Source organism: Podarcis melisellensis (assembly GCF_964234715.1).
Source record: "Podarcis melisellensis genome assembly, chromosome: 11".
Lineage (NCBI taxonomy): Eukaryota > Metazoa > Chordata > Lepidosauria > Squamata > Lacertidae > Podarcis > Podarcis melisellensis.
The window spans coordinates 14,491,082-14,514,827 of record NC_138543.1 but is presented as its reverse complement, the minus strand read 5'-3'; the positions used below and the strand labels follow the sequence as shown (position 1 = coordinate 14,514,827).

The window sequence follows — 23,746 nt, the reverse complement described above, 5'->3', positions numbered from 1 at the left end:
GTCCCATAGCTAAGAAAAAAAATCAAGGCTTTCAAATATATTCTATTAACACACGTTTTTCAGTTATTTCCCCCAAATCACTGACTGTTTTTCGGATCTTAAGATGTGTAGGCACTCAGTTTCCATATTGAAACCAATTTGATTTAGGCTTGCATAAAGGTAACTAAATTGTAGCAAAGCTGACTTCCACTGTTCACCATCTAACTTTTCCCATGGTACCCAAGACCTCATTGAGTTAGTGATGTCTGCAGTTACTACAGGTAACTACAGTGTGGTGTAGTGGTTAAGAGCGGTAGACTCATAATCTGCGGAACCGGGTTCACGTCTCTGCTCCTCCACATGCAGCTGCTGGGTGACCTTGGGCTAGTCACACTTCAAAGAAAGTCTCTCAGCCCCACTCATCTCACAGAGTGTTTGTTGTGGGAGAGGAAGGGAAAGGAGATTGTTAGCCGCTTTGAGACTCCTTCGGGTAGTGATAAAGTGGGATATCAAATCCAAACTCTTCTTCTTCTTATGTTAATTACATTCTTCACATGCCATTGCGTTATTCAGATTTGATGCCTCAATTTATATCTATGTGACCATAGTTTGTTAACATCATCTTCTTTTTCTTCTTCTTCTAGGCTTTGTGTAAAGATAATATTTATCCTGGTTTCCTGATGTTTGCTAAAGGCTATGGGAAGAATAACGAGCCTTTACGAGGATATCTGCTGACCTTCTTGATCGCTCTTGGATTCATATTAATTGGTTGGTTAATACACCATTTTAAAAAGAGGGATATTTCTCTGTGGTATATGTTTATCTGGAGCACCTAATACACTCTATGTTGTCTAATCCCATGTAATAATTATCTGGTTCAGTATGAATAGAGGATACATAGCCTGTTTCATGGAGAGGGAATGTACCCCAAACCACTAATGTTGGTGGCTTCTGTTTGGGAAAACTAAGAACATAGGAGCCCTGCTGAATTACCCCTATTGTCCACCATTGTTTCCTAGAGTGGCCAACAAGCTACTATGAAAGGCTACAAGTAAAGCATGAAGGCAGTTAGCCCTGTCCTGCTGTTCTTCCCCATCAACTGGTGATCAGAGGCATAGTGCCTCTGATTCTGCAAGTAATATATAGGCATCATTAATAGTAGCCATTAGTAGCCTTATCTTAAATGAATATTTCCTAATCCCTCCCAATGGCGGCCATTGCCATATTTTCTGGAAATGAATTTCCATCGTTTAAGTCATCGCATAATCTTGGAGAGGGACTGCAGAGAGCCCACACTCCAAGCAGCAATTCTGTTCTTATCACAGCTATTTATTGTAAAATTTAATATAATTCTCCATTTCTTTTCTTTTTTTTACAGCTGAATTGAATGTAATCGCTCCCATTATTTCCAATTTCTTCTTGGCTTCCTATGCCTTAATTAATTTCTCTGTATTCCATGCTTCTCTTGCAAAGTCTCCAGGTATGAATTTTATATTGCTTCTCTTGATCATTTGAAATCAGTGACGGCAAAAGCATCTTTTTAAAATGCCTTTGATTTATAATTTAAGTAATTGCACAACATGTTGAACTTGATTTTTTTAAAAAGTGTAACTGTTTGGCTAACTAGATTGTGGATAGCAATCTGCATGAAAGCAACTTGAAATTTTACGATATGCACTATGGGTTGGTTTACCTGCAATGCTAAACCAAACTATTCCTTAGTGCAAAGACATGAGAACGAAGGTTCCTGGAGAGGAGATTGTGGCTGCTGTGCTCCTCCTCTGATCCTCCTTCCACTGCTGTGATCTTGGGTCTGTGGTTTGTCTGATTCAAAGTGGGTGTCTGAACTGAAATTCACTGATCTTTGAAAGTGATTGCATGTTCCAGGTAAATAATAGGAGAATAAGGATAGCAGTGCGCCACTGAAGAAGACTAAATATTGAATCATATCTGACCATTACATTTTTAATTCAGTTTTAATTCAGTTAGTTGAATGCAATTAGTGTACATTTTTAGTTTTAATTCAACTGAATTTAGTTCAGTTTTAATTGGCAGTGGCCTACACCTGATAAAGAAGTGCTTTCCTTACATTCCTTTGAACTGTTCATTTTATCTTACGGAATATTATCTGTATTTATACCATCTATAATTGAGTGTTTTCCCTTAACTTTGTTCCTTTCAACTTGCGTTTTTGCTAAGGGTAGTGAAACTTTTCCTTTGGTTGCTCCCTCCAGACAAACCACAAGCGGTAAGCCCCAGGGCAAATTTTGGTAGCTGCTCATGGTTTGTCTGGAGCAAGACAAACTATGAGACCAGTTTCAGACAACATGCTAAGTCAGGCTATCACTTAGCTCATGAAACAGTGCTAGAAACTGAGATATGAAAGCTAGGAGCTAAATGGCACCTTCAAGCTAGGTTATGGTCGCAGCAATGGAATGTCTAGGCACGCTTTTTTTATAACAATATAAAGCTGAAAGTGAACTTCAGCAAAAATCTTAGGTTCATTTTTCACATGGTCTAGTCCTCATCTGAAGACTGCAAAAAAACAAAAACCTAAGCCATGCTTCCCCTGCTTCCCCCCTAATATTTTTAAGAGGGTCTTAAGAGAGTGGCTGGAAGTGGGGAGGCAGAAAAAGGTCCTCCCTTCTTTAATCTGAAATCTTAGGCGCAGTACTGTGCCCAGAGCTCAGAAACTGCTTGCTCTAATGAAATTCCCTGTCGCAAAACCCACCTGGAACAAAGGGAGTTTCGAATGCTGTCATGAAAGCGTAGCAGTGGGAGGACCCGGAGGTGGCGCTCAGCAGCTGCGAGCTCTTCAAAGACACAGATTTAAGCCATGGTTTAGCTTAGTGTAATGTGCAGACCAAGGCTGTGTACCCCTTTTCATATGTTGCTCTATCTTGTTGGTATTTAATCATGTGCATATCATACACATAACCAGAATGTTGGGAACTTACATGTGTTTTTGCTATTAAAATGCTGGGGGTTGTGGACCCACACTGAAGGGGAAGCTTTCTGTTTGTACTCTTAATTTCTGTGTTTGCTTTTTGAATAGGCTGGCGTCCTGCTTTTAAGTACTACAACATGTGGGTGTCTCTAGTTGGAGCAATACTTTGCTGTATAGTGATGTTTGTCATTAACTGGTGGGCAGCACTCCTCACATATGTCATCGTTCTAGGACTCTACATTTATGTAACTTACAAGAAGCCAGGTGGGTGCATGTCTAGGAGACACTAGGCCAATGACTGGATTTATGGTTTGATTCAATGCTGTTTTTAAACATATTTAGTCTACTTCATATACAGTACATGATTCCCCTCTGTTTCCCTTTAGTGCTATTTAACAAAAGAAAATCGGCTAGTTAACCTTAGGTTCTGTAAATTGTATTAACTTTGTTTAAAAGGTGACAGGGAAAGTGGTACATATTCAGAAAGTGTTTGAGCTTGGTGGCCATTTTCCATAGGAAACCCCAAATATTTGTGTGGCAAAAGTGGGAAAGTACAGTGTCCTTGAAAGAAACACTTTGGCAAACTAGAAAAGGAATAGCATTCAGAAACCTGTTTTGATAGCTTAGTCTTTGTTCTGTGGATTCTAACATGAAAGACAGTATTGGTGGTTAGGATTGAGCTGGTGAGAAGGCCTTCTCTGAAGTGAGCAGTCAAGACTCTACCGACTCACCTACTTTTTCATTGCCATTGAATGTCAGCAAGGGAGGTGTGGGACAAAAGAGGGAAAAAACCCACCCTCATATGAATCCCACTATATTCATTTAACAGTTATTTAGGGTTGTTTTGAAGTTACAGTGCACAGAATGCACTTTCCAAGTTCAGCTTACGATGAATTTAGCCCTTAAAGTGCACCGCTCTGTCCAAGGAGTGTGTGGTGTTCTTCGCTGTGTGTCTGTCTCTGTGTGTAAGGGGAGGTTTGCATGTGTAATGGGAGCAAGGGAGGGGCAGAGAAATCCACAGTGCTATTGCATGTGTCCACCAATGATGGCTATCTCTAGAACAAGAGATACATTGAGTGCTTTACAAAAAGAAAAGAAAAAAGTTTTATTTCCCCAATTGGCTTGCATCTTTAAAATTAAAAAAGGAATAAGATCTTTCCAAAGGTTATTCTCGTCATTAAAATAAGGGAAGAAGCTAACGTAAAGCACTAGACAATATTGGAGGTTTCTGAAATTGCAAGTCTGTACTTCTTATCCAACCCCCATAGGCAACTCTGCATGTCTAGGAGGTTTTAGATGAATTAGTGTTGCTCTCAGAATTTGACCACAAAAAAGGTGGTTAGCCCATTCTGAGATAAACATTTTACATGGTTGAAGCTATAGGGTCACTTCAAAAAGTTGTCATGTGAATGCTGAATATTACATCTGAATTGGCCCCAGGCAAGTACAGTAATAAAAAATAGAGAACTTGAGTAAGTTGAAGGCTTATTGCAAATTCAGAATACAAACAGTTCCTTTAAAGTAGCCCCTATTTCCCAAGGCTAACAAATTTCCTCAATAGGGTTTATTTTCAAATATTGCTTGATGTCTTTGTGTGACTTCATAAACTTAATTTCAGTTTTTTAAAACTTTTATAATTGGATGGTGACCTGTCATTGCTTCTATGGGGGGAGGGGCACAAAAATTATTGTACATGCCAAGATCTCAAACATATATAGGAACAGAGAACTTCAGTATTAAAAGTTAATTATGTATGGGTTTTATGAAAGCTCTTATATGATGAACCTCAGGGCTTTGCTATAACTGTACAACGTTTTGACTTTACCCTTGAAGGTGCACTGCTCCATTGTCTCCCAAAACAGACGGATGCCAACAAGTGCTTCAGTAATAATTAACATTAATCAGATCCCTTTTCTAAGGCAAGAGGCACAGCTGTGACCAGAAGTAGTGTGAGAGAGTGTACAAAATTGATTGATAATTTTCTTGATCTCAAAAGGCTCTATTTTAAGATCTTGGGTCTTAACTTTGGTGCCTTCAAGGAAGCCTAATGAAGTTTGCCAAATGTCCATAATACATTATATTTGACTCTAAAGACACATTGTCACTAATTGCTAACAAAATACTTTAGGGGGCTTTATCTACCCTCTCCCATTTTAGGGAATAATATTTCCTCCTAAACACTGAAGCACTGAAACAACTAGTCTTAATCTAGATATCTTGGATGCTCCCTTCCAAACTGCTTGTGATTTTAGCTTAATTGCCAAGGTAGCAGTACAAATAGTGTCACTAAAATGTCACACTTCGCGTTCATTCTGAAATAAGACCTCTTCTGTCTTAACGAAAAACCATTCTTTTTACAGATGTAAATTGGGGGTCTTCAACTCAAGCCTTGACTTACCTAAATGCATTGCAGCATGCTGTTCGCCTTACTGGTGTGGAAGACCACGTGAAAAACTTCAGGTAAAATCAATAGATGTTTGACAATATGGCTGAGCTTTTGAGATACAAGTATAACTGTCAGTGAAACAGTGCAGACTGTTGAAATAACTTCTGAAAGTTATTTCAGAAGTTCTGAAAGTGAGAACCAATTTATAGCTCTTGTCTAGTAAGCATGGAAAGTGGTTTCACACAGCATTTAGTGTATTCTAATCTGCTTGCAAAGGGACGTGGGTGGCGCTGTGGGTTAAACCACAGAGCCTAGGACTTGCCGATCAGAAGGTCGGCAGTTTGAATCCCCACAACGGGGTGAGCTCCTGTTGCTCAGTCCCTGCTCCTGCCAACCTAGCAGTTCGAAAGCACCTCAAAGTGCAAGTAGTTAAATAGGTACTGCTCCGGCGGGAAGGTAAACAGTGTTCCCGTGTGCTGCTCTGGTTTGCCAGAAGCAGCTTAGTCATGCTGGCCACATGACTCGGAAGCTGTAAGCTGGCTCCCTCAGCCAATAAAGCAAGATGAGCGCTGCAACCCCAGAGTCGGCCACGACTGGACCTAATGGTCAGTGGTCTCTTTACCTTTACCTTTAATGTGCTTGCACTGTTGCAACAACTTTTCTGGAGGCATTCTTTGGAGTACTAACAGGGCAGAAAGAAGCTTGTCTGTAATGTTTGTTCCTTTGAGCTAATGTTATTCAGCATCAATATCATGGCACCATGAGCTAATTCCCCGATATTTTATGCAGCCAACATTTATTTTTTTCCCCATTTCATTTGTCTACCGCCCTTCATCCAAGGATCACAAGGCAATTTACGGCAAAAAAGGCAAAAAACCCACATAAGATAGAAACAGAAACAAAAGAAACAACATTGGTATTTAAGTATCTAGCTTATTAACATTTGTGATTGGGTTCCTGTGAAAAATGAATGTTCGCACCAATTTTTCTCTTTCATCTAAAACTAGGCCACAATGCCTTGTAATGAGTGGTGCTCCAAGCTCACGTCCGGCTTTGCTTCATCTAGTACATGCCTTCACCAAGAATGTAGGATTGATGATCTGCGGTCATATACATATGGTAAGTCTGTGAATAATTTTTTTCCTCTTACACCGTAGCACTTGGAAAACAATCTATATTTGTGTAATAAGTAGTATGCAAGCATACAGATAAAATGATGTGTCAAGAGGAAAAGCTGAGATTTGCTAGGTTATTGGGGTATGCTTTGGGGAAAGCTGTGCCTATAGAAGAGCGCTGGATTCATAAAAATACCAGTGAGAGCCAGTGTGGTTTTGTGGGTAAGAGTGGTTGTCTCGTAATCTGGGGAACCAGGTTCGATTCCCCGCTCCTCCACATGCAGCTGCTGGGTGACCTAGGGCTAGTCACACTTCTCTGAAGTCTCTCAACCCCACTCACCTCACAGAGTGTTTGTTGTGGGGGAAGAAGGGAAAGGAGAATGTTAGCCGCTTTGAGACTCCTTCGGGTAGTGATAAAGCGGGGACATCAAATCCAAACTCCTCTTCTTCTTCTACCATAATACAAGAAAATACTTGAAACATAGAAGTATTACGTTGGGATATTGTTGATAATGTATTGCCTGCATAATGTATTGGCCGAATATAAGCCACACTCCCCCTCCCAAAAAAAATTCTGACTGAAAAGTTCAAATGCGGCTTATATTTGGAGCCAAGCACCAGTACCAGCTTAGGGAGTGGGGTGCTGAGCATTGGTGCCCCTTTTTCAGCGTGGTAGTGCCAGGAGGCGGACCACACCTGCAAATTGAATTTTAAAGGTGCAGCTTATAGTCGGGCCAATACGGTATGTAAATGTATATATGTATCTGTGGAAGGTGGTGGGTGAATTGCACAAGTAATTGATAAGACGTAAATTGGTAGTGCCCTACAAATACCAAAACTTTAAAGTACTAAATAGGGTCTTTTCTACAGCAAGCAGCATGAAGATTTAAAATAAAGTGTATCCTCTAATTTGAAAGTAGCAGAATTGAATATTTTTAAAGTTCTGGTTCATTGTCAGGGTACTGATTCTGATACGTTATCTGGCAACTGGTCTAAGCGATAACATGTCATTTGAATTGGCCGCACTAAAAGAGCCCATCTATTAAGAAATCCTCACTTAAAGATGTCATCCAAAACTTGCTTCCGTGTCTTTGTAATTGTGTGCTCCCCTCCCCACACCTTTTTCGTAGGGCCCTCGCAGGCAGGCCATGAAGGAATTGTCAACAGACCTGGCCAGGTACCAACGGTGGCTTATTAAAAATAAAATGAAAGCCTTTTATGCTCCAGTACATGCAGAAGATCTGAGAGATGGTGCGCAATACCTAATGCAGGTAAATGGTAATATAAAGTGAGCAGTTCTGTGCTGCTTCGTGATCTGCTCTGAGCATTGTACACACCACAATTTTATAAATATATATTTCAATTTTGCAAAGTAACAAACTTGTCCAGTGGAGAAAGGTTGTCAGAAAGTGATCCAGTCCTGGGATTCTAAGTTTGAAAGCAACAAGGCTAAAACATTCCAGGCATTGGGAAGTTGTTTTAAAAAAGTGGAGACCCTGCCCTCTCTAATCCCCGTAGAAGAGCAGGGCTCTTGCATCCCAGTTCTCTGTTAACCTTTTCCCTGTTTCGTTGGAGATAATTCTAATGGTTTCTGACCCTCACAGTTCATGGGGTAGAGGTCTTTCATCCTCCCACTGCCATGGGGACCAAGGAGACATATTAATTGTTGGCATTCGTTTCTTCCCGTTGGGAAAGAATGAGAGGGAAACTTCTTTTTAAAAGAAATTGATTGGGGGAGCATGCTGCTCTAACTTTACTTCCTCCTCGCTAATGAGTTCATCAGGGCTTTGGGGAAAGCAGTTAAACCAGCTTCAGTTCCCCACCCCTTGCAGATGGTTTGCAACATGAATGCAGTTCTCTACTGGAAAGCAACATAATGGCTTTCACATCAGTAGCAGGCACATGCCCTGTCCAAGGAGATGGGAATACTGGGTTGGTAGCCAGAGAGTTTGATGGCCCAGATCCTAATAGTGTGGGTGCTGTAAGTCAGGAAAAATCACCAACAGTGAGGGTTTGTAATATTCACAAAGGCACGCAGGTTTTGAGTTAGTGCCCTATAGGGAAGAAGGGAACTGTCACCCAAAGAAAAGAATAGGACTATATTTGCTTGCAAAGCCAGTTTTCTTATCTAACCCATCCTGAGCCATTTATCTAATGGTAAAGACTACATTCAGATGTTGCCACAGCTGTCATAGGATCTCCAACAGGTCTAGATTATTACTATATTATTATATTACTAGATAGGGCAGGAAAATGATGAGCTCTCCTACTCATCTCCCCCTGCTACTTTCATCACTAGAATAGAAAGGAAATTCCCATTTTTCATGTAGCCTACTTTCTTTTTTTACAGACATAGATATAACCTCCCTAAGATTTAAGTAGAGTTTTTTTGTTGTTAGGCTGCAGGTTTGGGACGAATGAAACCAAACACGCTTGTTCTTGGATTTAAGAAAGATTGGCAATCGGCTGACATGAACGATGTCGACACCTACATCAATTTATTACAGTGAGTAGAAGGTTAACCATAAACCCGACTGTGAAGATACAGCTCTCGTAGTCCAGTACATGTACTGGTTGCCCTGATTCATGTATCATCCTTTTCAGACCCAGAATCCATTTTTAACCCAAACATGCATTTGGGGACTCATTTCTTTAATCTTTTAATATATATTTGCCTGGTAGTAGTGCTCTTATTGCGACCCAGGTTGAATCAGGCCACAACTCACTAATGAGTCCTAACCCACCACTTGATAGTGCCTAGTTTAGCACTATTTTCAGGAAAAATTGTAAGCAGCTATTCCATTTCAGCAAGGACAGAAGCATGCACCCATTTTCATGACCACCTTTTACAGCCCAAATCTGGATATGTTACAATCCCATAACATTCTTATTCCAGCTGGGATCACATTGCCATCAAAGCAAAATGGTGCCAAAAGAGATGTTGGTTTTGGCAATGGGCAGCCCATGAACAAAGGAAGAGACGGAAGATGGGGAGTTACTCTAAAAGGGATGCATGCCTGCCAGAATTATTCACATGCAGGCATCCACTGCCATCTTATCTTAAATTGGTTCATTAATCATTTTGTAGGAACAGTGTGGTCATTTCAGGAGCTTTTGAGACTCTTTCTGCCTGGTTTTGCTGATCGAAGTTAATCACTTGATATTTCGAAGCTTATATATTTTCCCAAAATGTGTTTATTCTATTACAGCGATGCCTTTGACATTCAGTATGGAGTAGTAGTTATCCGTCTGAGGGAAGGTCTGGATATTTCTCACCTTCAGGGGCAAGGTAACCCTTACTTAGCGCTGTCCATCATGAATTAATCTCTGGTCTTTGGGAGAAATTAGCAAATTATACCTGGGACAAAAGTATATTGAGTGTCCCATTCCTTCTGATTCTAGCCTCGCTTTGTGTTAAGTGCCTGATGAAGTAACAACTGATTACTTCAGTAAGTGCTCCATTAAAGTGTCGGGGGGGTGTTATTAAATAATTTCTAGTCGCCAGGTTAACATCATTCTTTTTCCCATTTATATGCAAGAACAAAATATACTTAAATCCAGTTACATGAACTTGGCTGAGCCCAAAGCACAGCTTTAGGTTTGTCAACATAGTGGTGGTGGTCTTGTGACGTATGGTGTTTAAAGTTTTGCAGAACTATAGTATATTTTCCCTTGTCCTTGCTTGAACTTCTTCCCGACCATTTCTCCTCATGAGTTGTCTCCCAGCTTGTAAACTAATTTGCAAAAATACTGAATAGTATATTTTTCATATTATTCACAGAAGACTTATTGTCGTCCCAAGAGAAATCACCAGTAACCAAAGACATTATAGTAAATGTGGACTATAGCAAGAAGACTGAGACAGTAACGTCCAAGCCTGTGAGTGAAAAAGCTCCTATTCATAAAGGTAACATTTTACTTAATGAATTTTTGTTGGCATCAGTTCAAAAATAGTAATAGTCCTCCTTTATAAACTTCAAAGTCAGATTTGCAGATTTGTCTTACATGGGTAGTTCATCATGTGTCACCACCAGATATTTTAAGCTTGTGGGAGCCTCACTTTAGCGGCTTGCTAGCAAGAGCTAGTGTTTTGGTCGCTAGCAAGAATATTGCCACACAACCAGGATGGCCCATTGAAAGACTATCTTACAACTTCATCTCCTTGGCAAGCCATTTTTTGAACCCCAGTATGTTTGTAAGAAGTGTGCAAGACAGCATATTGGAGCATTGAGGCACAACAGCATACACATCTTTACTAAGCTGATAGCCACGGGATCAGAGATTAGCCCTTTAGTAGTAAACATGTACAGAAATTTTGGTCATGGTATTTGAAAAATGTTATGTGTTTGACTTTTATTTTTCTAAACTTCCTAGAACTTCTTTTTACCATCAAGTGTTGCAAAGCTTTTGTTAAATAATTGCTCTTATAGATGCTTTAAGCACTTCACAGGTCATGTATCTTGTCTTGAGGAGAAGCTATGGGACTAACTATTGATATCATTCCCATCTCTTCCCCCACCCCAAATATTTGCTAGGGAAATAATGTTTCAGTTGCAGCAAGCATCTCTATTTTCTAACCCAAACCCTTTTGAGAGTGAAAAGGGATCTTAAATGGAAAAAAATGCTAATAGTGTAGCTACTTTTAATATGTGGTAGAACTTTGTGTGTGTCTTAAATAAAGTGGTATGTTAACATGCTAATCACTTACATTCATGAACACAGTTGCTTTGAATTCATTCATCGTTTGGCTTTTCATGCTGCATCCTAAAAAGAACGAAGAGTCCACATTTTTATTAATACTGCAAAATAACCTTTTAATCCTCCCCCCCTTTAAACCTTATCCAGAAGACGACGACGATGGCAAGACTCCAACGCAGCCACTTTTGAAAAAAGGCAGGCCATTTTTCCATATTTTGTTTTCAATCAATTTTTTTTCATGCTGTAAACATCAGTTTATAATTTCTCACGCTTTATTTCATGTATCATAACATTTTACATGTCTTCAGTAGAAGATAATAGTTTGTACTTGCTGGGCTCATGGGAACCTTGGTGGTTGGGTGGGTGGGTTTCTTGGACAAGATAAGTTTTTGGGATGGGGAAAGAATTGGAACGCAATGCTGTCTTAAATATTAGAGTTGTCATCAGCTACAGCCAGGTGAGAGAGTGCCCATAGATGACTTCTGGTGCATATATATAAAGTGATATCTTTAGTTAAATATTGCAAGGTATCCTCACTCTCTTAATGGAGAGCTCCTTTTCAAGGTTCCTGCCAGACAATAGTGTCTTCCTCCTGGGATACCAATACTTCGGAGGGGCTGAAAAAGGCCAAACTACTCTCCAACACCACCTTAATCTTCATTCCCTATTTTCCCAACCGACACATAATATTGTGTGATTCTTGGAGGCTACTGAGCATGTTCATTGGGCTATTTTAATTTTTGGTAGGGAGGTACCTCTTAATTTTTTTATTTAAAAAAACAAGTTTGTACTTCTTTATCCCTCCGGTATAACGAGCATGGTGACACCTCCTTCTTGTTTCTCAGTGGCTCCAGCCCCCTTGGCAATGAACCACTATTGAGACAAATGATTATATTCACTGCTGAATATAGCGGTTTGGGAGTTAAGCTGGTGCGGATGGAAAATCTGTCACTCTAGACTTTTTCTAAAAAGAGACAAATCAATGTACAGGAGCAAAGCTGTGATAACTTTTATTTGGGTGTTTAGGCAGGGATGCCATGTGTTTTCTGCCTTTCCTAGGACAGCTCCTGCGTCAGGTTTCATGAGGTTTGATTTAAGGCAGGCGTGGCTAACCTGTGGCCTTCCAGGTGTTGCTGGACTTTTCTAATCTTCCCTGCCTGTTGGCCATGCTGGCTGGGACTGGTAGGAGTTGATGTACTAACATCTGAAATGCCCTAGCTTAGCCACCCCTGGTTAAAGGTAGGGAGTGTCCTATCCCATCTCCAGTTGTATTACTTGATGGTTCTACAAATTCATAATTGTTTTCTCATACGCTAGCATTGCTTGCATAGCGGATCTTCCCCTCCTCTCTTCTCCTTTGCAGCCTCACATGCATCTTCAAAACCTACTCCAAAGGGTTGCGGGGGCCGGAGGGGAGAAGAAAGGGATGTCTTGTTGCACAAACAGAATGCCGCTCCCACAACATTGGAAGCAGAAGTAACCCATATTCTGCATTTGAGACAGGAATAAAGTTTTGCCTTTCTTGCTTCCTTTTAAATGCCACTTCTCTATTCTACAGATCCCAAAGGTCCGGCCTTGAACATGGCTGATCAAAAATTGCTTGATGCAAGTTCTCAGTTTCAGAAGAAACAAGGGAAAAATAATATTGACGTATGGTGGCTTTTTGATGATGGGGGTAAGATGGAAGTTCTTTTTAAAAATAATAATAATACTGCAACTAAGTAGTGTATAATTTCTGATACCGCCAAACCATAACACGGTACCAAAAGTGAGAATTCTTTATTCATGTAGGCTTGACACTGTTGATTCCGTATCTTCTGACAACCAAAAAAAAGTGGAAAGACTGCAGGATTAGAGTGTTCATTGGTGGAAAAATAAACAGAATAGATCACGACAGAAGAGCGTAAGTTTCATTAAGTACAATTATTTTATCATTTGGCAAGTATGAATTTGTTGATCATTAGTTAGGAGAAATCAGTACTCTTACTTACCAGACCTAATAATTAGCAATGATTTAAAAACTCAGTCTTATATTTAGCTATACAGCTTATTTTATTATTCCACTTTAAAATATTAGGGGTTTTTTTCCTCCTGTGTTTCTGTTGTGAAACTTATTAAATACTGAAGGTTCTTCAGGCAAATATTTTTAACTTGCTTATGAAAGCTTACAGTACAGTCATATGCCTCTCTACTGACAGAGTGGTATTTACTCCCAAGTGTAGGATTGCATCCGAACTTTTTAAATAATCTGGTGATCAGAATTAAAAATCAGCTGATAACCTTTGTAAGCATGCAAACCATTTTAGCTATCTTGACTGTACAGTTTTAATATATATATTTAACTATGTTTTAAAAATTGCTTTTAGAATGGCTACACTGCTCAGCAAATTTCGGATAGATTTCTCGGATATCATGGTTCTTGGTGATATAAATACAAAGCCAAAGAAAGAAAAGTAAGTTTTGGGGGGGGGTTGTCTCTGTGTGTGTGTGTGTGTGAGAGAGAGAGAGAGAGAGAAAGAGAGAGAGAATATTAATTTCCTATATTTTTCACAAAATATTATTGACAATTTACACTGGCATTTAGCTGCCACTAGCAGCTTGTGTGAGAAACATAATTAAGTTTATAAAAGTAAAAGCCACAACACTTTGTTAACTCATTTATTGTATTTTTAGGTATTTCCATCCTACCCTTCTATTGTTTATGCACTAGGATAGCTTATCAAGAAATACGTTAACTTTTTGATGATTTAAGTGGCATTTTCCCTTTGAGCTTAGAATTCTACCCTTGTCCTTTGTCTCCAGTTTTTTTTTCCTCCGCCCCCCCTTTTTTGTCTGTGCATCTTTTTTGATCTCTGATGGTATGTGATTTTATGTGTTGCCGTGAAAGGTTTTATAATATGTAAGATACGTTTGGTTTAAAGAGTTGCATTTCTCTTATGCTGTAATTTGAAGAAGAAACATAAATAGTAAAGAAAGTAAAAATGTAGGTGATGAAATAGAAATGAAGAAGCCTTTATAAATAATGAGCATACTAAAGGTTGTACAGCATTCGTGCTCACCAGAATTTTAAAGATTCAGATGGAACTCTTGCCTACCGTATTTTTCGCTCTATAAGACGCACTTTTTCCCCTCCAAAAACTAAGGGGAAATGTGTGTGCGTCTTATGGGGCGAATGCAGGCTCCTTGGCTTCAGCGATACTCTGGAGGCGTCACGTTGCTTTCGCTGAAGCCTGGAGAGCGAGAGGGGTCAGTGCACACCGATCCCTCTTGCTCTCCTGGCTTCGCATTGCTGGAGAGTTGCTGTGCAGCTTTCCCTCTCTGTGCAGCACCCCTTCAGCGAAGCGGGAGGAGAAATGGAAGGGGCTCCGTTTCTCCTGCCACTTCGCTGAAGGGGCGCTGCGCAGAGGGGGAGAGAATTATTTTTTTCTTGTTCTCCCCCTCTAAAACTAGGTGCATCCTATGGTCAGGTGTGTCCTATAGAGCGAAAAATACGATATTCTCCTTTCCTCAAAGCCACAGCAATATAAATACTAAGATTTTTCTTTTGCAAATTAAATGGCTTGAGCAATAGTAAAATGTTTCTGCACAAGCAGAGCATTTATTCATTCCGTTCATTAGTGTGAAGTGATTACTTTAGGGCACAATTCTCTGGACCCAGGGGCCACAGAATTTTGTGGATTTTCCCCTCGACAGGAGCAGGCCTCCTTGTTGCAGTTCCCTCTCCACCATTATTGGTACAGTGGAGAAGCAAAGCAGCATGTCTGGGTTCCCTGTACATGCCCCTAGAACAGCAGAAGAGGGATGCCAACCTTGGGGCTGACGTATTGATATTCCTACCTTCTTTGTAAGAGTTGATAAAGCAGCCTTTCAACACTTTGCAATTCAGCATCCATTCTCTTCAGTTTTCTTGAGCATCAGACTCTTAATCTTTGGCTTGTGGGTTCAAGTCCCAGGCTGGGCAAAAGATTCCCGCATGGGATTGGCAAGGCTCCCTTCTAACTCTAGAATTTTATGGCTCTATGAAAGCCCCAATAAAGTACCCATTTTATAAATCTGAAGAAAATGTTCCTTTTCCTCTTTTCAAATAGCGCCTCAACACACGGCAACTCAGACTGCTTTTATTCAGCTAGAAACTCAAGAATTTAAAAAGCAGCTTGCATGGAGTGAAAAAGTGAATGAAAGTTTTGCAATATGCTGATCTGTCTATCCTTATATGAATTGAGTTGTGGTGGTAAAAATGCAGCTTCGTAGGAACTCATTGTATTGGCTTTTTAAAAATTCACATAGGAAACTTGCACTACTTAAGAGATTGCTTTGCTAACATAAAGACATAACATGGCTGTTGCATAAGTGAGATGGCTTTGGATTCAGTGGCAGCACCTAGTAATGGAAGAGGAGGGAGGGCATTTTTTTGCCCCTTGTTGTGTCCTCCTTCCCAAATAACCAGAGGATTTTGGCCGCTTTCTCATTAAAAGCAAAAAAGCTATTATCCTTGTTAGTTGTGTATATGGCAATTTTGTCATCTTACACAGGCTCTAGACTTTTGCTTTTTAAACAGTAGCCCCCTGTTCTGCACGGGAAAATTCATTCTCTTGAAACTGAGCGGAGTTGTCACAGCATTTTATGATACTAGAAGGGGACCTGCTGTCCAAAGGTGGGGAGAATTTATCAAAAATTTAAAATCCAGTAGGAATGCCCAAGCAGCCTTGGTGTTTGCATAAAGCAAACATGGATCCCAGTCGGTGATTCTGTTGTGCAGCCTTTAAGTCTGTATTGTACAGTTTAGCTTGGAATAGAGAAGTCACATTTATCTTGTTCAATTAATGTAGCATCTTAGTTGCAGGTCTCATTGTACAAATATTTCAGTTAGGAGTCTGAGGACTGATTAACTCCAGCTGTATGTTAAAATAATCTTTAGCATTGCAGCTTTTGAAGAAATGATTGAGCCATTCCGACTTCATGAAGATGATAAAGAGCAAGATGTTGCAGATAAAATGAAAGAAGATGAACCTTGGAGAATCACGGATAATGAAATTGAGCTATACAAAACAAAGGTATTTTTTGTAACTCTCTTTCCACATAGGAATATTTAAACTTCCTATAGTACTCATTTTGAGCATTCATTCCTATAGTATTGATTTTGAGTTGCTACATTGGTAAATCTACTACTTGCTGATCTTTAAGAATTGCTGTTTGGGCTGTTTAAAATGTTCTCATTTTAATTGCAGAGCCAACGCCAGATTAGGTTAAACGAATTACTGAAAGAACATTCAAGCACAGCTAATCTAATTGTTATGTAAGTACTGCTTTCTGTGGTTCTTGGCATCAACACCACTATTTGGGAAAGGTTGTTAATAATTTTGGTGGCTACGGAAAGATTGGCTTGAGGATTGCGCAGAATGGAATTTCACAAACGGGACAGTTCTCCAAGTTATGATGCAGTGGTTGCGCTGCCTGATTACAACATAGCAACAGACTTTCTGTGAGGCAAATACCTAGCTAGGTTTTCACAAAAATGTCCCCGTGACAGTAATTCTGCTGTAATCATGATAAGTTAGACACCACAAAGTTCTCTTAATAAATGTACATATGAAGACCCTGAATTTCTAGGTTTCCCCCTAAAAAGTAGTTACATGGTAGATAAACAAGAGATGCTTGAAAACATTTATGAATGCCTCTGACTTTGGAGTTAAAGGGTCGTTGGTGCAGCAGAAATAAATGGCAGCCATGCTGATGTAGCCAGTGATAACCATTGTTAATCTTAGAGCAGACCCATTGAAACTGATGGACTCATCAGTAGTGGATTGAGTATGACTTAGTTGGATGTCACCCATTGTGTTTGAGAGCATAATGTTGGATTGAGCAGAAACTCCTCTTCTGCAAACCTAGATGTTTTTATTTCCTTTCCCCCTGCAGTTTACAGTATCACCACCTACACCAGGCATGGCCAAACCTGGCCCTCCAGATGTTTTGGGACTACAACTCCCATCATCCCTAGCTAACAGGACCAGTGGCCAGGGATAATGGGAATTGTAGTCCCAAAACATCTGGAGGGCCAAGTTTGGCCATGCCTGACCTACACTGTTCCAGAAGGTGCCCAAACCTCTGGAATATATTTTTGGAGGCAGAGTAGGCTGGAAAGAGGGAGAGGGAAACAAGCATTGGAAAGAGATAGCATATTGCTTCAGCTACAGCAGCAGATAATAGAATAATGGTAGTTTTTGAGGGTTATGGTATTTAGGATTTTGACATGCATGTAACCTACCTTGGGATTAGTAGCACTGAATGGTGGGATAGAATTCTTCAAATAATGAAACAATCTAATACTGTGCATGTTTGTCAGTATGGGTGTGTCTCACTCTCAGATAACTCCATCCAGGATTACAGCCTTGCCTTCAATGGTAGCAAAGTAGCATATCTGACAAATTTGGAAGATAATTCTCCAAACAACGAGTATTGTCCGTTAATGCTACTTCTGCTTCTAATAAGCATCATTTAGCAGCAAAAATCTTTTGGGTAACAACGGATCGTTTAAAAATTATCTTCTGTAATAAAATACAAACGCTGGCTGTCAATCTCAGTAATTTTGAGACATTTTGCATTAACTGATCCGGTTGTGCTGTTTACCTGACAAAATGCCCCGTTTTAATTCCTCTTTTGGTTATAGGAGCTTGCCAGTAGCACGAAAAAGTGCAGTATCAAGTGCACTATACATGGCGTGGATCGAAGCTCTTTCAAAGGACCTGCCACCAATTCTCCTTGTCCGTGGGAATCATCAGAGTGTTCTCACCTTCTATTCCTAAGCACTACTGCGCAGCATGTAGCTGTGAATAAATGGTACTTCAGTGCCTAAAGTGGGAGAGACTGAGATGTTTGATTAAAATATTAACATCACACACAGGCAAAAAGTGACTACTCTTTTTCACTGTTCCACTGACTTGAAAGCACACAAGGAAAGTCACTATACTCCTAAAGTTGTGAAAGCTTCAGTTTTCTTCTAATTCTTCTGTAATTTAATCTTGCTTAATGGGGGAAGATTTCTTGCTGGACTGAAGAATGAATAAACAGGTTTTTCTTTGCTACTTGAGCGGCAGCAATAAAAGTGTTTATTTTTGATCAGTGAAAGGATTATAGATTTATAAAAGCCTTTTAGCCTTGAGGTGCCTTCTGAAGTTAACCAAATTTCATCCATATACTCTATTTTGTAAATTTATAAAGAATGTCAGTCTGCCATTGGCTAAAACTTTAGATCAAACTTCTTTTAGTTTAGACTTCCATTTTAATAAAAATGCTGGTCTTCCATAAAGGTATTAGTTTTATTGTTGTATGTTTCCTATTGTTTGGAATGGTGTGTTTTGTTTTTAAAGATCTCTGTTGGATCTGAGACAAAGCTAAAAAGTGGAGCAAGTTGGCTGTAATTAAAAACAAAAAACCAAATTTGTTACGTTGATATCTAGGACTTTGTACTTTTCAATTTGTACCACTGAATAAAGCTAAAGTGTATTGACAGAGGGTCCTCTTAGATTTCATCATATATATATATTTCCTATTGGGCTACTTTGGCTGAAGGTTAGTGGACCAGTCCTCACTCTGTAGCTCCACTGTGAAGCTGCAGTTATGTTACATGATGATGTAAATGTCAGGCACGTTTATGATATGCCATCTAACAGGATACTTCAATCTTTCAAGGACCATCTAAATAAAGTTAACAGTTTGTTCACCTGATTAAGTGGACCACATTTTATTAGAGGTGTCCCAAGGGCAATTTATTCAGTTGTCAGAATCTATGTTTAGTCTTGTTAAATACTCAGGTTTGATCCTCTTGACCTTATGTTTTAATTTGTACGTGATGACCTTGTGTATTCAAGAACTGCCAATTTGTGTGCCCTCGGTTTGTGTGCGTGTGTGGTTTGACTGCTTTATATTTTTTTACTCGATGAATTGCTTACTGAAGAATCACTTGAGGTTTTATTCACTAGTTTGTAATAGTGCTTATGCCTATTATCTGTTAAGAGTTGCCTCAAACCCTTTCCCAGTCTCTTGGCATTAATACGGGGTAATATGGGCTAGAATGAACACCTGTAATTTGGATATTGAAGATAGAGAATATGAATACACAATATTTTTTACTGTGTAAGATCAGAATAAACGAACAAATTTATTTTGGTAGTCCCAGTTACTGAGACAAGGTGATTCTTGCAGATAGTGATTAGCATTCTAGTAAATTACGACTCTCATTGTCTTACCAATGTTGTTTGTGTTCACCCCTTTTCAGAAGTGCAATACAAGTTGGCAGCCAGGTAGAGTAAATCAATGCCAGTACCTAGTTTTCAAAGAAAATTTAAAGTCTTATAATAAGAACAGGATTTTTTTCTTCCTAAAAAGCATTCCCAATGTGTAATAGCATTGATAATTACAAGTTTGCAGTGCTTATTGGTGTGATGAGGGGCATAAAATTATTCATTTAATCTGAACTTTTATTTCCATTGTTTATGTATAGACAGTAGGGCATGAACTTAGTGCTGCTATCGTGAAAAAGTGCACTGGTACACTTATTCAAAATTTTGCTATTCAGGAAAACCATTGCTTGTTATCTGTAAAAGGAACCAAATGAAAAGTCTCTTTGTGTGCTGTGTAAAAAAAATCAAATTTATCTAAATATGCATATATGGATGGGAGCAAAATGTAGTCTGTAAATTAATAAAGGTTACTTCATACATGAGAATTCTCAGTACTTCACACACACATACCACACTAGACACCAAGACAACAATTGTACAATTTATTCTAACACTCCAGTAAACATAATTGCAGCTTGTTAGCAAGAGGCAATTTTATGATACATAGCCATTCCAATTTCTAGATAGTATGAATTGATCTTTTCTTTTTGGCGCCATGTTTCCTTAAGTTCCAATCAGTAATGACTTGAAATAATTGTTTTCCATTGACACTCAGCAATACCATTTCTGTAGCAGAAACTTTATTTTATGAAATTAGGAAGTGTTTAGAAAGTAGCTGGAAAAAAATCAATTATTTATTTGTTACGTTTGTATTAGGCTTTCCTTTTTACATCATTTGTTTTATATGCTTTTCTGTTTATTTAAAAATGAACTATGGTCTTAATTTAAGGATTGAGCTTGGTTGGTACTATTCCACAGTTTGAAAATGTCATGTCATATTTTGATAATATTGTACTGTAACTATCACACACAATGGGTTTTCTAATGTTTTAACAACTTGAGTATTGCAGTTACTACTCTGTATTGGGGAGGGATCACTGCAATAAATGGGAGTGAATTAACTGTGGTTGCCTAAATCAGCCTATTTTTATTAATAAATTCCTTTCCTCTGGTTTTCAATACTCTTTATTTGAGCCCCACCTAACATGTAACACTACAAGTTTTTGATATTTCATGCACAGTTTTAAAAAGTGTTTCTTTAACCTGTAGATGAAAAGAAGGTTAAGTAGCATGGCAAAACCACTATTAAAACGAATGTCCAGTTGTTGCATTCGACTGTCCAATAACGGTGGGGTGGAGCTATAGAAATAATCTCATCTTGCATGTTTATAAATATGAATTTAAAAAATAGATTGTCTTCATCCAGAGTTTCAAGGTAAAATATAGCTCCAGAGCTTAGGGTGAGGAAACATGTTGAGAGACAGCTCAAATACGCGAGTGGAGAAAAACTCCAGTTGGATACAATCGGACACTGGTGAGGGCTCATCATTGAACCTATTTAGTGACAATGAAGGCAGCAATGAAAGCATACTTTGCTTCCTCCATTGCATCCTCATTGTGCCACCCTGCAGAGCTTTTCCAGGTAGCGTGGGGTTTCTTACAGTCTAGACCAATGGGATGTGGGTAGAGCTGTGGTCTAAACCACTGAGCCTCGGGTTTGCGAATCGGAAAAGCAGCAGTTCGAATTCCTGCAATGGTGTGAGCTCCCATTGCTCTGTCCCAGCTCCTGCCGACCTAGCAGTTTGAAAGCACACCAGCGCAAGTAGATAAATAGGTACTGCTGCAGCAGGAATGTAAACAGCATTTCCATGCGCTCTGGCTTCCATCACGGTGTCCCGTTGCACCAGAAGCAGTTTAGGCATGCTGGCCACATGACCTGGAAAGCTGTCTGTGCACAAATGTTGGCTCCCTCTGATTGAAAAGCAAGATGAGCATCACAACTCCATAGTCGCCTTTGACTGGACTTAACCGTCCAGAGGTCTTTTACCTTACCTACAGTCTGGACCAAAGGAGTTGGTAGAACTGACAGCAGCTCACTATGACTTGTTTGCAAAGCAATTTGAGGACAAAATCACTTGCATCCACTGGGATCTTGACTTGGCTATTGCAGCAGATTAATCTCAAGGGGTGCCCAAAGCACTGTCTACAGTAATACCTCCACAAACGTCTGCCTTGTCTAGCATCCATTCCGGTGAACGTCTGCGGCAAACCTGGAAGTACCGGAACAGGTTACTTCCGGGTTTGCTGCTCACGCATGCGCTAAATTGTGCTTCACACATGCGCAAACGTGGCACTTTGCCCTGCGTCCTTTTCAGTTAGCAGCCAGGGCTCCGGAACGTATCCCGGCCGCAAAATGAGGTACGACTGTAGTCCTGCTGTATTGGATGAGTTTGTTAGTAAGGCTTGAGGATGTAGACAAAGGGCTTGGATCAGTCAGGGTGACCACTTTGCCTTGGACGCTTGCTCCTCTTGGCTGATTAAAAAACCAGCAGCGAGGAGGCAGCTGGCTGGGTCATGCAGGTGATTACTGCCTCCTTGTGAGAGCGGGTGGTTGGACCCTGCCTGCTTGAAGAAGGCAGTGGTAAAACACCTCAAGAAATTCTCCATGGATTCAGAATGCCTACGAATTACCAGCCAGCTCCTCCTTGGGCAAAGTTCTTGAGTGGGTGGTCGCAGACCTGAACAGGCACTCTTGGAAGAAACTGATTTTGTAGTTCCATTTCAATCAGAGTTTAGGCCTGGTTCACTACATTGGATGGATGGGAAGTTGCCCGATCTTGATGGGGTTATACTCCCTCTGAAGGAACAGGAGAACTTCTGGATCCTTTGCTGTGGCTTGAGACTCGGGTGGCCTCAGTGGCGCAGAGTTCCCAGCTGCACCCCTATCTGGGCAGGGATAGTTAATTTCTGTTGCCTATGCTCTGGTAACCTCTAGGTTAAATTACTGCAACATGTTATACATGGGGCTGCCTCTGAAGTTGGTTCAGAAACTTCAGCTGGGGCAGAATTTGGTGGCTAGGTTGCTCGCTGGAGCAAGATGGTTTGAGAATATCACACCAATCTTGCCAGACCGCAGTGGTTGCAAATCAGTTTCTGGGCCTGATTCAAAGTGCTGTTTTTGACCTATAAAGTCCAAAATGGCCCAGGATACCTTAAGGACCACCTCTCCCCATATGAACTGACCCAGACCCTGTGATCATCATCTGAGTCCTTTTTGTGCAGCTTCTGCGAGAGGAGGGTGGCAACACGAGAATGGGTCTTTTCTGTGTTGGCGCCCCGTTTGTCAAATGCTCTTCACGGGAACTCCACATTGAAGCTTCCACTGGGTTTAGGTATTTGAGGCTCACCTGGTGCCTTTATTACATATCTTTACACGCCAGGCAAAAACATTTCAACCAGGTGTTCAGCTGATTAACATTCTATGGCTTTTTAAATGTGTTTATGGGAGACTGGGTTTTTGGTTTGTTTTATTGTGTATTTTGTACTCCCATTTTGTATTTTTGTTGTTGTTGTTGTTGTGAACCGCCCTGGGATCTTTGGTTGAAGGATATACAAGTTTAATACAGAATAATAATAATAATAATTAGTAGTAGTATTCTGGATAAGCCAAGGGCATTTATAAGCCTAGTCCATGTCTTGGGTTGTGTAAAGTTAATCAGAAATTAGCCCCATTCAGGAACACACTCCCCGATTCCAAAACTTGGACACCTCAAGTCACTATCAGATGACCCTGGAGGAATATCACAGGTAGGACAAAAAGCAAATAGGCATCACTTCTTTGTTCCTAGGATTTACTAGCTGAAGGGGTACTTCCTAATGCAGGTGTCATTTCTACATATGGATTCTTACTGGTATTTCCCCAAATAAATTGTTTTAACATTCTGTTATGCCAATAACCATATTTTCAGGTAGCAATAAACCTTATAAGCTGTGAATGAAATGGGTGGTGGAGTTTTGCTTAAAATCCCCAAAGCTTTTTGCATTGGGTAAAACAGATTCTCTCAAGTGCTTATCTAGGCAAATTCTCTATGCTGTTAATAACTGATAAAGAGATTTAATCCGCTGTCTAATCTTTCATGTTACTAAACGGCTTAATTGCACTTTAAAGATTCAGCACCTATAGCCAATTTTGTATATATTTGTGTGTATATAAAGTTAGGATTTTTCCTCTTGTCCAGTGAGCACTTCTGGATACTGGCACTGGACCTCTTTCTCTACTTTAGATAACTGTATCTAATCTGTCTATTTATTTGCTTCTAGAAATACCAATCCAAATACATATCATGGGTAAGCGCGGTATTGTTCTCCAAATAATTTCCCAACCCCCTGTTTCCCATCCCCTTCTAACTATTTGCCAGGACATGAGAGGACCTGCCCTTTT

At 39.9% G+C, this 23,746-nt stretch overlaps 1 protein-coding gene across 1 annotated transcript in view; it reads left to right on the top strand.

Annotated features, from left to right (window-relative positions):
- SLC12A2 (solute carrier family 12 member 2) overlaps positions 1 to 20,478 on the top strand; it is a 48,593-nt gene extending 28,115 nt beyond the window's left edge. Inside the window, exons 12-27 of the mRNA XM_081930429.1 lie at positions 624 to 747; positions 1,358 to 1,459; positions 3,035 to 3,190; positions 5,287 to 5,386; positions 6,320 to 6,431; positions 7,558 to 7,698; positions 8,827 to 8,933; positions 9,637 to 9,716; positions 10,209 to 10,334; positions 11,273 to 11,320; positions 12,684 to 12,800; positions 12,917 to 13,028; positions 13,492 to 13,578; positions 16,044 to 16,179; positions 16,354 to 16,421; positions 17,793 to 20,478. Of these exons, the coding sequence (XP_081786555.1) occupies positions 624 to 747; positions 1,358 to 1,459; positions 3,035 to 3,190; positions 5,287 to 5,386; positions 6,320 to 6,431; positions 7,558 to 7,698; positions 8,827 to 8,933; positions 9,637 to 9,716; positions 10,209 to 10,334; positions 11,273 to 11,320; positions 12,684 to 12,800; positions 12,917 to 13,028; positions 13,492 to 13,578; positions 16,044 to 16,179; positions 16,354 to 16,421; positions 17,793 to 17,928 (1,752 nt within the window). The 3' untranslated portion in view covers positions 17,929 to 20,478. The remainder of the gene's footprint in view (positions 1 to 623; positions 748 to 1,357; positions 1,460 to 3,034; positions 3,191 to 5,286; positions 5,387 to 6,319; positions 6,432 to 7,557; positions 7,699 to 8,826; positions 8,934 to 9,636; positions 9,717 to 10,208; positions 10,335 to 11,272; positions 11,321 to 12,683; positions 12,801 to 12,916; positions 13,029 to 13,491; positions 13,579 to 16,043; positions 16,180 to 16,353; positions 16,422 to 17,792) is intronic.
- The last annotated feature ends 3,268 nt before the right edge of the window (positions 20,479 to 23,746 follow it).